Source organism: Prinia subflava, chromosome 5, assembly GCF_021018805.1.
Source record: "Prinia subflava isolate CZ2003 ecotype Zambia chromosome 5, Cam_Psub_1.2, whole genome shotgun sequence".
Lineage (NCBI taxonomy): Eukaryota > Metazoa > Chordata > Aves > Passeriformes > Cisticolidae > Prinia > Prinia subflava.
Genome location: NC_086251.1, coordinates 20,288,324 through 20,305,397, shown reverse-complemented (window position 1 = coordinate 20,305,397; position 17,074 = coordinate 20,288,324). Strand labels below are relative to the sequence as shown.

Sequence of the window (17,074 nt, the reverse complement as noted above, 5' to 3'; positions counted from 1 at the left end):
TATCAGGAAAAAGGTCAGTACTACTAAGAATAGCCCCATCAATAAGCTTATGACAGAATTGCATGGACACAGAATAAATCACTTACCTTAAGAAGGAGACAGAGTAAAAAGGGAAGACAGATTCAGTGTGATGAGAGGTGACTCAGTCTAGGTCATTATCAAAGTAGAAGGTAACAGGCTTCAGGAGGTGGTGAGAGAAACTCCTTCTTCCCATTCTGACAGCTCCTCCAGGAGGTTTCTTCAAGCTGGTGACCACGAGCGTAGAAAAGACTCGCCCTGTGGCCCTGTCACAGCTGTGTGACATGGTCAGCAACACCATGCAACCCCAAAGCAGAATCTGTATCCAAAATGCAGGTGTTTGTCATGCTGCAGCTCTGGCCTGGGGACAGTCTTTGCTTCCAGAGGACTGGAAGGCTCCTCAGCAGAGAGCAGGCGCTCAGCACTGCCCCCAGAGCTGCTCCCAGGGCCCCTCCAGGCCAGCCCCACACTGCCAACACGGCACAGCTTCCCAGCCACAGGCTTCCTTCAGGTGTGCCCCATCTGTAAAAGAAAAGTGCTTGCAGAGGCTTGTGCAATCTCACGTGGCTGTAAATGTGGTGGTCACGGCCATACTCTCGGTGTGGTTTTCAGAACAGAGTTGTGTTTACTTCAGTTTACAAAGTAAAGCCACCAGCTTTAATTCTCCATAAAAACAAAACAAGGGGGGAAGTGCATGATTCAGAGGGCTTGGTGCAAATTTTTGCAAGGTAACAGATACAAAACCAAAATAATTAAAATCATACATGTGTGTAAAATGAAAGAAATTCAAGTTAAAACCAGGACTAACTCCTATTAGCCCTAGAGATGATCCAAGAATATGTCAGGAAATAAATAAATCATTCTAGTTTTCACCATTAAAACGGGCTGCTGCTCTCCAATAGAAAAGATTTGGGTATTTACAGAAGGCAAATGGGTTAGAGGAGAAAGAGAAAGAAGAAAAGCATTCATAAGAGTGAACTGAAATGCTGCAGGGTGACCACCTCCCCACACACCTCAGTGTGACCAAGAGAAGGCTTTAAATCATGGCAAAGGGCCAAAGAAATTGACTGTGAGCAGGACACCATCATCTGCCCCATGCTGCAGGGACTGCGCCAAGGCAAGGCCAGCGTGGCTTGGCTGCCACCACAGAGTTCTGAAGCTCCACCACAGCCCATGGCTGCCCTGGGGCAGAGGACAGTAAGCTGGCCTGGTCAGTCCAATTTATGAACAGGAGAGCAATTTGTCCTGTAATCCATCTGAGGGAAGGCTGCTGTAAGGCACATCTTCCTGGCCTCTGCTGGGCTGTGGGTGCTCTCAGGAGGAGGAGGCAGCCTGAACCTCCTTTCCTGACACGGAAAGCACAGCTGGTGATCCAAACACTCGGCCTTTCCCCAAAGGCCAAGAGCTCTGCTGACAGGAGGGAAAAGGAGAGATCCAAGTATCTGTCTCAACATTGCAAACCACACAAGAAAATGCAACACCCTCATTTATCAAGGCAGCACAGCTTGAGCTCATAGCTGGTATTTCTGATGCTTTGTGGCCAAATAATAACTTGCTCTCCTTTTGCTGCATGTGCCACTAATGCTGAATCCTGGCAGGTCAGAGCTGTACTTCCAGTGCAGCTAGTGGAGCAGAAACTGTTTAATGTCCAGCAGAAGCAGGGCAAATTCTGCAGTTAATGTCATAGCATGCAAAAAACATCCTGATGCTCAGCCTAACCTTCTGTTTCCTTGTCAAGACACACTTATCTACAGTACCACTTGGAGTAGATTCAAGTGGTAGTTGTGTTGTGTCCATATTTTTAATGGGATTTGACATTTAAGGCAGCACTGCAGTTCACCTCTAAGCCTATAATTACACTTGCAAATCTGCTTAGCAAGACAGCAGCAGAGTATCGTGGGGACAGCTCAAACAGATTGGATCTGTCCCCACAGAAGCAGCATTGGAGTTCCAAGTGATGCTACAAAGCAGACACCGCAGAATGCAGTGCCTGAAACAGACAGCTGGAAACTGGATCCACTCCTAATCTTCACAACAAAAACAAAACCAAAGACTGCAAAGAGCCTCACTTTATCTTAAAAGCAGTGCTGCACTGAGTCAGATACCACTGGAGGTCAGGAGCACTTCATGAATACACTGAGGCAGGGCTCCTTTCCACACCCCGCTGTTATCCTCAGTCTCATGAAATCTGCAAGTGCTAAAAGTACCAGGGTAAGTCCAGGATGAAATCCTGATCATCCCCTCCTGATCTGGAGTCACGATGACCCAGTGCTGAGAAGCCCTTGTACATCTCCCACACAAGTGCAGCATCTCCTTCCCATCTCATTTTCTCTTTCATCATAGCCCAATCATCACTGAAATTTTGAGAGCAAACTGATGCCAAATGCAAGGATGCTCAGTATATTTTGCATCCAATTTACACACCCCAGTCATCCTTTTCACCCAATTAATACCAAAACCCCCAAGCTATGACTGGAACCAAAACTCAGCTCAGACTCCACATATACTCAGTTCTCTGTGGGCCTGGATAAAAGGAAGTCTGATTAATTCTGATTTGGACTTTTCATCCATGCCCATGGGAAGCAAGGTAAAGGATCTCCTCCTCTCACCAGCCACTTCAGATCTTTCTGCAGGATGGTTTCATCCCTGAGTTCAATTTCAAAAGAGAAATGAAGTGTGCAGCATTCACCACGCTAGCACCAAAAGCAAAGAGAACACCGAGCACAGAGGTCTCTACTGCAGGGACAAAGAACAAAGAAGAATCACAATTGGGAAAGATAGAGAAAAGCAGAAAGAACTCAATTTGTATCATACCAAAGAAAAAGAAGGAAACCTGATGCCAAAAGGTTTATACTAGTAGAGGGAGAAAGCTTACAGAAGGCAGACTGTGCTGTTCAACAGCAAAACCTTTACAGCCCTCAGTGGTCATTTGGGAGCAGCCTGGTACCTCCATCAACGATGATCCCAGACTGGTAAAAGAACCTGTCTAGAGAGCATTCTCAGCCATAAGAACCCTCGAGCCCACTTCGATGGCATGAGCAGAATTCCTATTTTTCTCTTCTTTTCCCAGCAGGGATGACACACCCCTGTGTCCAGCTTAGTGCATGCAGCTCTCCACTCGTGGGCCAGCCTCCTCCTAGCTGACAGAGGTGCAGTTCAGCTCGGCAGGGTCCTGCCTGGCGCCCGCTGCCGCCGCGCCGTCGGGGCCGTCGGCGATGCTGGGCTCGCTGGAGCACTGCCTGTGGCCGAAGCAGCCGGGCTGCAGCAGCAGGCACTGCTCGGAGCCGTCCGGCTCCTCGGCCACCATGCCCGTGTGCAGCATGGAGGCCATGGCCAGCAGCTGCAGGTCCGAGTGCGCGTTGGCCACCGTGTGCCGGCGGATGCTCCCGCACTTCTCCAGGTACGCCTCGCCCTCCTGCTCCGTCAGCGGGGTCAGGGCCTTGGGGCGGGATCGGGAGTAGCGCCTCTCTGCAAGAGAAGGAGGAACAGGGATGGTCAGCAGCACACAGACAAAGCACTGCCCACCGCCAGGCTGGCCTCGGGGAGCAGAGAGAATTCAGCGTGCAGCTACAGGGTGCCCCACCTCACCACCCTGGAAAACAGTCAGGAGCTCACTGCTCGTACTGCGAGGTGTTGGGAAAGGAGATCTGCCTCTGCCCCAGAGAGGAGAGAACTCCCACCCTGCTGTAGGGGCTGCTGCCTGTGAGAGAAGTGAGCCAAAGCGTCACCAAGGGACTCTCCTTAGCATCCCGAGAGTCTTCTCTTTTATCGAGATATGAAGACCAAGCAGGTACTCTCACATGCAGGCTCACTAAAATAAGTGACATTAAAGTGGCACAAGTCTCCAAATAAAACATTCAGTGGGGATTTGAGCTGCCATCCCTCCCTCTGAAAAATTTCTCTCAGGAAGTGCCATTAGCTGTTGTCAGTGTGAAATTCCTGATGCTTACATTGCACTGTCTCTCCATCTGCCTAGGAATAGGCCATTCTGTTGGCATTATCCCACCATATTTTTTAAAGATCATGCCAGAAAAAGGACATTTCATCCACTTTGCAACACGTCTGGATTGGAGGCTGGACACAGAAAATACCTAACAGTGCACAGGAACAGTCCACAACAGCCTGGGGAAAAGGGGCACAAGGGAGAGGCAGTATTTGTGCTGAAGAGGAAAGGCAGGGACACAGCATGGATGGATGTGGGCTGCACAATCTGCTCAGCAAAAGCATGAAGGAGGAAAAATGCCAGATCTAAAGCACAGACCCAACACGCAGTCCCCAGTGCAGTATCATGAAGCACATTTCAATTCTGGCACTGAAAGTGTGAAGGAAGGCAAGAGTCACAGTTTTGCCTTGGCTCACTATAATCCCCCCAGCAGGTTGAATCAGACACTGTTAGTGTTCATCTGCTGGCTTCCACCCCCTGCAATGTTCCACGTGAATTTGGACACCTCCTGTGGGTCTATCCCTGCAGCAGCTGAGGGAGCCATTCCATACATGTCTCTGTTTCTCACAAACTTCACTGAAGTGCAGGGTCTCATTTCATAAAGTCTGAAGCCTTTAAACCATATAAAAGGCTTCCAATCAAGACTGCAGAACACAAGAGTAACAAAATGCAAATCAAAACGCTTGTCACTGAAGGTTGCAAGAGTTTTGGAAGCTTGTATCAGGAAGAAAAGCAGAAAACAAATTTTATTGCAGGGAGGAACAGGTGAGCAGTCATACTTCACCCTGCTACTGCCAGTTATCATGCATAGCTGAGCTAGAAATTTTATTTTTATTTTGGTACTTCATGACCAGCAATATAAACTGGGAGGAGTTTTTCTGGTACTTTTTTGCAAACAACCTCAGATCAGCAGTGATGTGTGGCTGTTTTATCTTCTCTCCTGTCCCCAATACAAACCCTGTTTCTTAGCCAGCTGGATGCCTTTGGCATACTCCATCCTTACCATGCAGGTTATGGCTAATTTACACAGGCAAAGCAAAAAGGGTGCTAACAGAGAGCAGGGGGGAATGCTGCCATCTACAATTCCCCTCTGCGAGCAGTCCTGTCCCTTTCACACCTCTCTCACTTTAAATCAGCTGAAGATACAGCAGCCTTGCAGGCTGAAGCCTTATGAATACTCTCAGCTGGGATCAGATACTCCAGTCAGGTTTCCCAACACTCATTTACCCTGAAGGCTCCAGTGCAGAGGGCAGTTTGGCCTCCAGAGCAGCTGTGTAGAATGTAAGCACACCCAAAGCCCAACAGAGCCCTTCCCAAAAGCTACTGCAGAGAACCTACTGGGCTTCACCATCATTACAGGCTGCCCAGTGAGAGAAGAAACTGGTTCTGAAAAAGCAAAAAGGTAACTGAAAAGGGAGAGAGGAAGAGAAAGAAGTCTGATTACAAGTGAAAGGTAAGGGAAAGAAGCCACCCTCCACAGCAGCACTTGCAAAATACCAAGATTATTTGTAGAAAAGTGCTGTTTTGCAGTCCCTGTCTTGTACTGCAAACACAAGTGCCTTCCTTCCTCAAGCTCAGCACAAGGTGGAGCCAGGGTAAAAGGCCATCTTGGAAATATACACAAATAAATGACAACTAAAATCAAAGTAAGTTGAATTATTTTAAGGCATATAAACTTTACAAGGCTAGTTTGTAGGTCTTTTAAATGGCACAAATGCCTCATTCAGCTGGCAGAAATCCAGGGTGGCTAGAAGCTTCAGTACAAGTCAGGCAGCTACCTTTCAATGCAGATGTCCATAAACAGCAAAGCAATCAAATCTGTCAAAGTCCAACTTTTACAGGGGATTTTGGTCTAGACTGAGCCTTGGGATCAGAACACTGAACTGTACAACCATGTTCACTTGCACAGAAGATATTTGATTGCCCAGCAACCACAAGAAGAAAAATCCTGAGCCCCAGTTTTCCTAAAGCAATGCCATGAGTTTATTACAGGCACAGATTGTCTGAGTTCTGATAAGTTCTTCTACCACAAGACCATCTTTTCCCCTATGCTGCTGAAGTGTAGTACAAAGCAGGTTGTGGGTCTTCAGCTTGCTACAATTTTAGCAAAGGCTAAAGCTAGTAAAAACAGAGGGAGACTGGAGTTTTCTTCACTTGCTCTGTTTAAATCTTCTTGACTATCAAATCAGTAACACTATGCCCATCAGCTAGCCAACCTCCTCTGGCTGGCCACACGTGTAAGCAGAGCTCCTGCACCATGTGAATCAGTTTCCCAGAATAAGCATTATTTCCCAGAATAAACACCTCCTTAAGTGAGGTGCCCATTCTCTCACCTGGACATGCTTATCCACACTTTAAACACAGAATTTTAATTTGAGGGCTTTTTTAAAAAGAATCCTCAGATGGAAGGAAGACTTCATACAAAATCCCTGTCATCCCTCAGAATTAATATGCAATAGTTCTGCTGTGAGCAAAAGCGGATTGATACAGCAGCTGAAGCAGGCCAGCAAGCAGGGACAGAGAGCAGGCAGCAAAGGACCAGGTACAGCTTCTCACTGTGGTGAAAGAAGCACACCAGGCATGGACAAAGGGGTTTTAAACTCAGTCTTTGTCCAGAGAGAGGGGAGAGTTTGTGGGGGTGTGTGTGGAGTGATGGAGCACTAATAGTTCACAAAGTCATGGAGAACAAAAAGCCTGTCACAAAAATCTGCATTCAGAAACATTAATCAGGGCTTTCTCAAGTTTAGCCTTTGTTTTCTGTCTCTCGTGGAGTCATGCACTGTTTCCTTTTCCAGCACCAATGCCTTCCACTACCCAACCTGAGCACCCCAACAACAGCTTCAGCACAATGTGCACATCTTACCAAGCAAGCAGGTGCTGCCAGAGGAGCTGTGATCCTCACACAAACCCAGGAATGGTGACACCACCTGCTTGACCAGCTCTTCCAGCTGTAGGTAACCCTCAGTGGGGCCAGTAGGCTCATGGACACTCTGAAAATCAATCATAAAAAATCAACATTACCCTTAGAAGATTTTTGAATAAAACCTGGGGTCTGTCAATTCCCTCTGTACTGGAATATCCCAAGTGTGTCAGTAAAGCTTTTGAAGGTGATGGAGGTTTGGGTGCCTTTCAAGTCAATCTCCTTGTTCAGTTACAGTCATACCCTTTGGACATTGAGCAGACAGTTCTTTTTTCTGAGCAAGTGACAGGAAGGTACAAGGTGTGCTCCCACTGAGGATGTGCACAGTGTACTAGGGTGGTTCTACCAGAAAACACCTCTTTGTAGAAAAGCCTTGGGCAAAGCACTGCTCTTTTCCTAGGCAGGACTGCAGGCAAAGCACCCTCTGTGGTTCAGCTTACAGCTGTGAAGATGGGAGATAACACCAACCAATTTAACAGTAATTTCAGAAACCGTTCAGACTTAACTTCCTGCAAAGCCTCAATAAGCCTTTTTTCCTCAAATATGCTGCTTTGAGATCCTCTTTGCTCTCAAGATTCTTGTATTAAAAAAAAACATTTCAGGGAAATTGAGGTAACACTTTAATATCACCTGCTGTTCCAGTCTGGGTCACTGGAACATCAGAACAGTGAGAACTCATACAGAACTACTAGCTTAACCTCTGCAATTTTGGGGATCCAAATTCAGCTCTCATTTTAACACTGACCACTCCCAAATAAACACATGTAACACCCCCTTCATCACACCCTCTGCTCTCTCCACTTTTCCTCCAGTGTTTGTATGATTTCAATTTGTATTATTTCAATGAGGTCAAGATACCCAAGAGAGTTAGATGAAGAAGAGCAGAGGCTCCCCACCTGCAGAATTAACAGCATCTGGACAATGGAAGCTGGAACCTTTGTCTGGACCAGGGGAAGGATTTCTTCCAACTTTACTTTTAGCAAGACCAAGTCTCTGAAGCCAAGAAGAGCAATCTGACGGATTGTCAGCTCCTGACCCTAAAAAAAACAAAGAAGGCAAATCCAAGTGTAGATAAAGCGATGTGTGAGGATCGTACCAACACACGGGAACACGGACAGGAGGGTTTATTCTGCCCATTGCTGCTGTGGCAAAACACTCCCTGGTCATTCATATTCAGGATTCAGGATACTCTTGAATTTCTTCCCTTCAAGTTTCACACAAATTCTGAAGTGGGCATTGCTTCATCTGTGGCACCACTAGGTTTGGTGTGAAGCCAGAAATGGGCCTGCAGTTCACCAAATTACTATGAATGTATTCATAAAACCCACTTGCCATCCAATTTGTTTTCCAAAAAAGCCCAGGCTGGATGTAGCTTGTGCATCTCGTGCTTGGAGCTGAGAAAGTAGAGAACGTTTGGTAGGGAACAAAGTTGTTACAGAATATTTCTTAACTAAATCTACCTCTGACCTATGTTGTACCCTCTTTTTGCTCAATGTCTGCACTTTAGACCTTGCTGATATGACAAAAATTTACAAGTCAGTCCATCAGAGATTTTAGAATTTAGGCTGGAGCAAAACTAGCAAGACTGCTTGAACCAAACATCATTTTAAAAAGCAGCAGCTTTAATATCCTCTGCAAGGCATTCTTATTTTACATCAACAACACAAGTGAGCGGGCTTAACAGATGATATAACACTTTTCAGCACATTTAAACACAGTAACTCCATTTGGCATTCTGGTGTTACCTCCTTTCCCTCTGCTATGTTTCGTATCTGCATGACTTTCTCTTGCCCCACTGCAACCCAATAGCAGAAATTTTCCTCCTAGCCCTGCCCAGCACTTTCCAGCCTGAAAACTTTGCCTTGTTCTTCTCAGTATGTTAATCTCTGCCCCATGGTCTGCTTGGGAATCATTTTATGATCTCCATAACACACTCAACATAGCAAATATTTAGCTGGAAGAAATTAACAGCAGTTAATCATTAATTCATAACAGATTTCATGTCATAATTAACAGCATTATCAATATGTAAATATAAATTAAAACCAATAGTATGGAGGGCAGCTTGGCCATAATAAAAGCAGTTTGCTGTTTTAAACCATCACTGTGTAGGGAAAAAATGTGCAGGAAAGACCAGTACCTTTCTTGAAACTATATTTCAGCAGCTGCAAACTTTTTATTTATGTTATGCAGTTTAGTCCCATTAACTTCATACCCCATTTCAAAATGCAAATATGTTTCTGTGCCAAGCAAAACAAGATTTGCTATTCTTTTTTCCACACCAACAGTCACATCAGCAGCTGCAACTATACGAAAGCCAGTGACCTGTTTACATAGTTTCCCTCTGTACAGCAATTTAACCAACTTGGCTGCTTAAAGGTCATATTTCTGCAACAGCTATGAGCCTTGGGGTTAAACTCAGCAGAGATACGAGGTTGGTGTGAGTTACTACCTTTGGTGACATATACTCACACATGTGGCTGACTCAGTTTCATTCTGAATCAGTGATTGCTGGGATCACAGAAGAGCACAACTAAACAAACCTGCTGATATTTGCAGGAAAGGATGGGGAATCAAGAACAAATTGACTTCCCCATCTACCAGAGCAGTGCATAAAGAACCACAACTTGAAAAAAGACACTCGCTGGACGAGCTCTCCTCACATGTTGTGACACACCACATAAATGGTTACATACAGTTCCCTACTTCTAGGAAAAGCCCAATTTTGTTATTAGGACACTGGTCTGGCATAAGAGCAATTTCTATTTCTTGCTGTGCCAGCAACTCTGTGGTAGCCTAGAGCAGTTTACTCTGAATTAAATTCTTGGATGTATTTAGGCAGCTTAATCCATACATTTGTGTAGTACTTAGGTGCCTACAATGCTTTGAATATCCTGTTTGTTTACCTTTCAGTTCCTCATCCAGAAAGTGGCAATACTTCCCAAACTTAACAGCTTTGCTGATATATTTTGAGTGAGTCAGATATTGTGACAAGACAAATACAACAAAAAAACACATGCTTTCAAAGAATTTCAACAACCCATAGTCACCCTTTCACCACTATAACAAAATTACTTCCAAAAGCTGCACCCACAGTGTTGTAACTTCTGTCCCAATTCTCATCAGAGACATTTCATAGCAGGGCAGTAGACTTTTCTGTTAAGTGGCAGAATTATTAGCATCAGTGGGTATGAAACAGTCAGCTCAACTGTTTCCACAGTACACAGATAGCAGCACTGCAGACAAACCCCTGCTTAAATAGGTCACTCCCTCACTGAGAGATAGCTGCAAAAGGAGAGAAAGGGAGGGTATTATAGTTGCACAGTTTTACCTGTCAAACACCTACCTTCAAGCATCTGCAGCAAGGAAAGAACAAAAATAAACACAGTAGAAAGGTTAGTGTCTGTCTTTGCAGAAGTCCTTTCTCTTTCAGGAAATGTCAGCTTTAATAGGATTAGAGGAAAAGGGCAAGCTTTGAGCTTTACCTGCTGCCTTTCAAACAATACAAGGGAAAATAATTTTAGAAGGCTCTGGAAATAATGTTTCCCAGAAGAGGCAAAAGTCAAGGGGAGGAGGCTTGCCTTTCCAAGAACGTCACTCTCCACATGAGGTACATTTTTCTTTTCCTCTGATGGCAGAAAAGTTCAAAATAGGCTGGGGAGGTAATCAGACTGCTCATATGGAAACCCTGACTAAAACTACATTAAAAAATGAAATGATACAGCTCAACACTTCTGATGGGATACTAAGCTTTCAAAATACCCAGCATAAAAAGGTTTTACATAAAGTGTTCTTTCTTCCTCTACCCAGGAACTTACATGTCCCCTTATTGAAACTTAAAAAAAACCCAGCTGAGGATTTCCCAAAGGCACAGATGGGATCTAAGCCCTTCAAAAGTCATTAGGGTGAGTTAAACACATTTTCTTCTGATCCAGTCTTCAGATTTATACTCTAAGACAAGCTGTCAGTGTTGTCATCTGCACCAACAGTCACAGCTATTTAAAAAAGCAGGAACTATAAATACAAACAGCCCAGAGCTTCGGTCTAGACAAGGTATAGTCCAACAGTTTTGGTGTGCAAGTTTAGCTAAGCACAGAGAGTAGACAACTGGGAATAAATTCAGCCCAGAACACTGTGCTTGTGCAGTGGATTTTAGCAGTCTTTCTTACAGTTAATACTTGGATAAACTCTACTTCCCCCCACATTTAGTTTAAAGGTTTTGACATATAGCCACTGGCCAAACAGTTCTGCTGGCAGAGAAATTACCCCTTGCCATTAGCAGGCATTGCAGCTACACTGCTTCACTTGACTGAACTGTAATTAGGGTTACCTGGACTGGGTAGAATATTGCCTGGAGTGTAGGAAGAGTCTCTGTAAAATAGTGATCCCAGATTTCAGACAGGACATCAATGCGATCCTCACCTATGGAAACAGAGATTGGGAGCAAGAGCTTTAGTGACAGGGACACTAAAAGCAAGTTGGATTTTCTAAGTACTCTCTAATTCACCGAGCAACAGAGACTTCCACAGTTTCTGCCCAAAACTGGACATCACCCAGCTAAGCTTCCCCTTAACTGACAGAGACACAAGGCTGTGACCATTGTTTGTTCTGTGCAAAACATGAGACCAATTCCAACAAAAGAGTGGAGCCCCTCCTCAACCAGAGGCTTTAACCCCACAGCACAGGAGTGTGCAATTGCACAGCTCACAGTTAACATGCTCCACCAGCAGGGGAGAGGCCACACAAAAAGGGCTGGATCTGAGAACCAGCAGGTCACAGCCACCATCGGCTGATCATCCAACATCCTCCTGCAACTGAGTCAGGGAGAGCCTTTAGAAGAGCTGAGCCCCCATCCCCACGCATCCAGCATCCACTCAGTACCAAGCAGCAGTCAGGAATCCTGACAGAGGCACTAATGACAAATGAGGCACTTGTCAAGGTTCCCAAACAAAATCCATTTGTGGCCAACCCTTACATGACTCCAATTCAAACAAACATCCCCCAATGTAACTGGGTACTTAAAATGAAGACAGACTAAGCTATGTATCTTGGGATCCCCATAACAGAAATACAATTGTGATCAAATTATGCTCATTACAGAGCTGTGCACTCCTCAGTATCTGGGCCCAAAGCCTCCAAGTTGTTTAGCTAAAAGTTTGCAATGTTTATTTCAAGTTTTAGATACATCTCTGGAAATCTCAGGTGCAAATACAGACTAGGGTTTAAAACCCGAGTTTCTGACAAAAGAATTTTCCAGGATACCTCCCACAAGTATCTCACAAGCAGTCTAGACTCAAAAAGCAGTGATGGAGGATGGCCACCCAAGACAGGTTTGAAGGCTCAACCTCAAGGTCACTAAAGGTCCAACATGTACAATTGGGTCAATGTAAAGGTCACTAAAGGTCAATGTACAATTGCAACTCAGAGGAGCCTTATCACTCTGTACTGAAGTTTATCACTCTGTACTGAAGTGCTTTTCTCATCTGCAGACTTGCACACAGACTTCCACTGTGCTTGCCCATGGGTTGTGCTGCTTAGGACACAGCCAGAGAGCAGAGAGCCAGCAGGACTAGATCCTGCAGACATTTCCCCTTGAGCAGAGAGCCAGCCTCCTAACAACCACAGAAAGGTTCAAAGAGATGCTTCACTGGTACGACTCTGGCTTCAAAACTGGAACTGCAGGCAGACAAGAAACTACCCAACACCCCCACAACAGCTACCCATTACCACAACAGCCAAGTGTAAACAAAAAAGACAACAGGAAACAGATTAATTGAATGTTTAAATTTTTCCCTTCTCTGCCTCCTACCCAAGACTGCAATGCTTTGCTGTCTGGTGACAGAATGAAATGTCAAAGATCATTTCTCCTTCTGAAGGGGAAGCAGGAATGGTTTGTTTCTTCAAGAAATCATAAATCCTGCAGGCATTGAAAGAGATTCTGACAGATTGTATAAATAAAAATCCTGTTAAAGAGGCTGTGATTGAAAAATAGACACAGATAAAACATTGCTGCCCTGCAGCCACTCTGTCTAGGTGCAGAGGCAGTGTAAGTTTTCCAGGAAGACAGAACTAACCAAAAAATCCTCATTGCTGTGACCACAAGACCTGCAACAAGCCCACACATTATAAAAGAAAGGTGCCCATGAGTCATCTCCTGCAGGGATGCCAGCAAGTGGCTCCAGTGTCACTTCAAGCTAGGGACAGAAAGATGAGGCACAGAAGGTGTTTTGCTGTCTGCCTGGGAAACTTCACCTGACCCAAACTACCTGAGCATCTGTAAAACACACTTGGGCAGCTCTCACCTTGTTACAGACTCAAAATCAATTTTCATAATGCTAGAGCAGATACTGGAATAGTTTTATATGAATACAGAACCCAATGTTTCTGGTAAGCTGTGCAACATTTGTTCTGAAGAGCTGGCAGTGGCAAGGCAGGTACCCACATTTTGGAAAATGCAGGAGTCTGCCTTTTTTACTCCCTCACAGGACCAAGGCTGAAGAAGCACACCCCAAGCAGGAGGCTGGCAACCCCTTAACTCCTCTGGGGCCCAAATCCTTCAGCCTGCCAGCTGGGTGAAGTCACTTGGTGAAGAGTGGTGCAGAGGAATGCAGGACCAGCAGTGAGATCATAAACATCTACTGGGATTTAATGACCCACACAGAACACACTGGTGATTAGCAAGAGGTCTTCCCTGCAGGCTAGAAAAGTGGGTCAAACCAAGAGCAGCTTGCTTTTGAAGACGTGCTGGCTTTGCTTGAGCAAACAGTTACTAAATGTCACCAGCTCCCCACATGTCCAACACTGAGTGGCCACTTGCCTTGGCTCTGCAGCAGTAGTTTGAACCAACTCCATGTGTGATCAATTCCTTTCCTGAGGGATTTCATTCTCACCCCAAGGACTGTTCTTTTCTTTAAATTTACACAAAGCTTGATAGTTCCCCTCCCAAAAGCCTGACAGAGAAACCAAAACTGTGCTTACACCAAGCTGCAAATCACACTGAGAAATGAAAGGCAGGAGGCAGCTCCCAGTTCCCAGTTTTGCAACAGGATGCATGTCCAGAGCAGAACTGCTACGAGCCCAGGTTCAGCTGCCACACGAGCCCCGTGTTCCTGCTCTTGTGATGCACTTATGGCTGGTGAGAGCATCGTGGCTCTGTGGCTATTCAAACAGCCCCCTCTCCTCAGCCTCACAAGGGCCCCCAGGGGCTGTGTGACTCCCCAGGGCAGCTCCACAAAGGCCTGTACGCTTTCCAGACATGCAAATCATCTCATCTGACCAAACATCAAAGCCCAACTCCCTTCCAAAACAGGTTTCCTACTACACTTACCTTCACACAGCTTGACCTTCTCCTCCATAAACAGCAAGCCCTTCGCAAGGAGCTGGTTCTGCCAAGAGAAGAGAGACGTGCATTTGCTTTTTATTTATTTATAATGAACATGGAAGAATACACTTTTTTTTCAGATTTTATCCACTTTGCATGCATTTATCTTAAGATTAGTCATGTTGTACCTTCTTTCAGCACTGGTCTCAGTGTGAGTGCTAGACATTCCTTAACCCCTTCTTGTTCAGTTAGACATGAGAATGCAACAGACACAGCAGATAAAACATCTCCCAGAAATGGCAAGGGTCACAGAGAGGGAGTCAAGAAAATAAAAAGGTTCTTACCATAATGGTGCACTCACATGTGCTAAAACTCAATTACAGGATGGAGGTGATCGAAGAGTCAAATGCTTTGAAAATGTCCCACTTTCCTCTTCTTTTTGCACTTGCTCATTGCTTGTCTAACTGCACAGTGGGCCAAGTTCAGCTCCCTAGTATCTACTTCTCTATTCCTACCATTGTCTTTCCACAAGGCCATTCTTTTTGTATTGGTAAGCTGGATCATCTCAGTGTCAAGCTGCAGAAGAGCTGGCAGGACCTGGTTCTTTCTAGATAAACTTAACTCTCATGGACCAGACAGATCAAGATATCAATACGCCTGTCTGCAGTTCAGGACATCCAAATACCTGATCAGCTTTTTGTTCCCACTTCCCCAAACGTAAGAATGGTGCAAAAACAACACCTGTCTTTTTGTTCTCCCAACAGCACTAGGTGAATCAGTTACTCTGAAAAGTTTTGAGAATCCCAGAGAAAGCCACTGCAATCACCACATAACGCACTATTACTGCATCCTAAAAAATGTACAGAGATCACACAGATGGAGAAGAAGGCCTTCTGCCTCTCTGAAAGGATTCAGTATCAGGGTAGCCCACAGGAGTCAGAGATGACTCCCCTGTCACTGTTCATCCTGTTCATCCCACAGTTTTTGTTTTTAATGAGAAACCAGGTCAAGGTTGCACTTTTGAACCTTCCATCAGCCAAGGAGCAAGACACATCTCTTTCCACTCCCAGTTGACACTGCTGTTACCCCACTGCCTGGACACCACCACAGCCTCCTGATGAGCTGCCACAGAGCATCCTGCCCTGGATCACAAACCTGCCTCCTGCAGCCACACACCAGCCTGGCTCTGCCCTGACACACAGACAGGCAGCTGTGAAAGCACCCCTAGCTGAGAGCAGCACACCTCTGCATCCTCCCTTCAACAAGAAGCTAACACAAAGCTGGGTATAAAAGGAGGAAACATTGCTCTGTGACATTCTCAGGTTGGGAGGTATTTTTCACCTGGGCAATGACAACAGGAATCAGCAAGCTGGATAAATACATTCACACAATGAAAAAAACCTACAACATTTCCAAATGTTAGCAACAAGTGGAAGGTGACTGTTTTATGAAGATCATCTAGCAGAAATATGGGCTTTGGAGGGAAATATTAAGTTGTTGGGATGTCCATTCAAATTTTAGATTTGTTCAACAGAAATAAATGACCACATATATCATGCTCTGGACAACAACAAAAAACTTTCCAGGAAAAACCAGCAGTGTGAAAAAGGAGGGAGAAAGAAATCTGTAATGAAGAAAACCAAAAGGGGGAAAAAAGTGAAACCCACTTACACTATAAATATTTTTCTGCTTGAACAATAGATAATGGTGGAGTGATATGGCACTTTAATCCTTCCAAATGCTTTCAGTTTATTAATAAAAGTACCTAATTTCTTTATTTTTCAACCTTTAGCTCAAGGCTATTACTTCTCATATATTGCAGGGGAAATTTACAGCTGGTCTTTAATGCTGTCTTATTTTAAACTACTTTGTAATAAAAACGTGTGTGTATATAGACACATATAAGGATTTGATGCTTATTTTTTGTGGTTCTTTCAAGAAATATGAACTCCTTCTCTATCTGCCATAGAACCTTAGATTTCATTCTATGTATGTTTCCCACTCTGGAGACAGTTTTGCAGATACTTTGACGAATAGTTAGTATTATTGATAGTTTTACTTCCAGAGTTGTTTGGGGGTGGTTTTTGTTTTTTTTTTCAGCTATGTCAGCAACCAAAGAACATATTTGTACATGCTAATGGGCAGCACAGCTGTATCTATTGTAAAATAGATATATTAATCTTTACTCTGTGGTAACAAATTTATAATGCTCCTCTGAATGTATTATAGCAATTCCATGTGTATAATTTCACTCTAAAGGTTTCCTTAAAAAAGAGATTAGGTCCATATAGTTACTGTAATAACTGCAGACCTTTCACTTATCCTCCCCTTCTACTGTGGAAGAGACTTAAATAAAATCAACCACACTTCATATCCCTTCTCCCCATCCTAAAAATCTGGAAATGTCTTCTCCATCTTTTCTGCAAGAAGTCACAGGCTTAGGAATTGATTCAATCCAAACATTAATCCCTCAGAGCAAACCAGACAGGCAAATTGTCATTAACAACCCCTACAGGGTCTGCTGACAAATCAATACAAGCTACTCAATGCAGCCACAGTGAAGGTCTGTATCAGACCTTGCCTAGATTGCAAGTCTCATTTTGCTGCTGCATTCCTGCTTTTCAGAATCACAGAGCTGAGAGGAAAAATAAATCTTCTGTTTAAAGCAAGACCAGATAAAGATTCACAGAAAGCAAACTTGAAGGGTACATTTATGTGAAAAAGTTCAGCTGCCATCTTCCATCTCTTTGGAGCTACAGCTGAACTGGGAGCTTGGGGGAGCAGCGATTCCCTTCCCTTCCCAAAAGAGCTATTCCTGGTTACCCAGGGTGTTTTCCTCACCCTGCTGTTGGGACACCACAGGATGCTATAT

General features: G+C 44.6%; 1 protein-coding gene across 1 annotated transcript in view; it reads right to left on the bottom strand.

The window, feature by feature from the left end:
- Positions 1 to 599: 599 nt before the first annotated feature.
- Positions 600 to 17,074, bottom strand: part of PRR5L (proline rich 5 like) — a 40,528-nt gene continuing 24,053 nt past the window's right edge. Inside the window, exons 5-9 of the mRNA XM_063398329.1 lie at positions 14,209 to 14,266; positions 11,212 to 11,303; positions 7,778 to 7,918; positions 6,825 to 6,951; positions 600 to 3,486 (exon numbers count right to left, since the gene is read on the bottom strand). Coding sequence (XP_063254399.1) covers positions 3,155 to 3,486; positions 6,825 to 6,951; positions 7,778 to 7,918; positions 11,212 to 11,303; positions 14,209 to 14,266 — 750 coding nt within the window. The 3' untranslated portion in view covers positions 600 to 3,154. The remainder of the gene's footprint in view (positions 3,487 to 6,824; positions 6,952 to 7,777; positions 7,919 to 11,211; positions 11,304 to 14,208; positions 14,267 to 17,074) is intronic.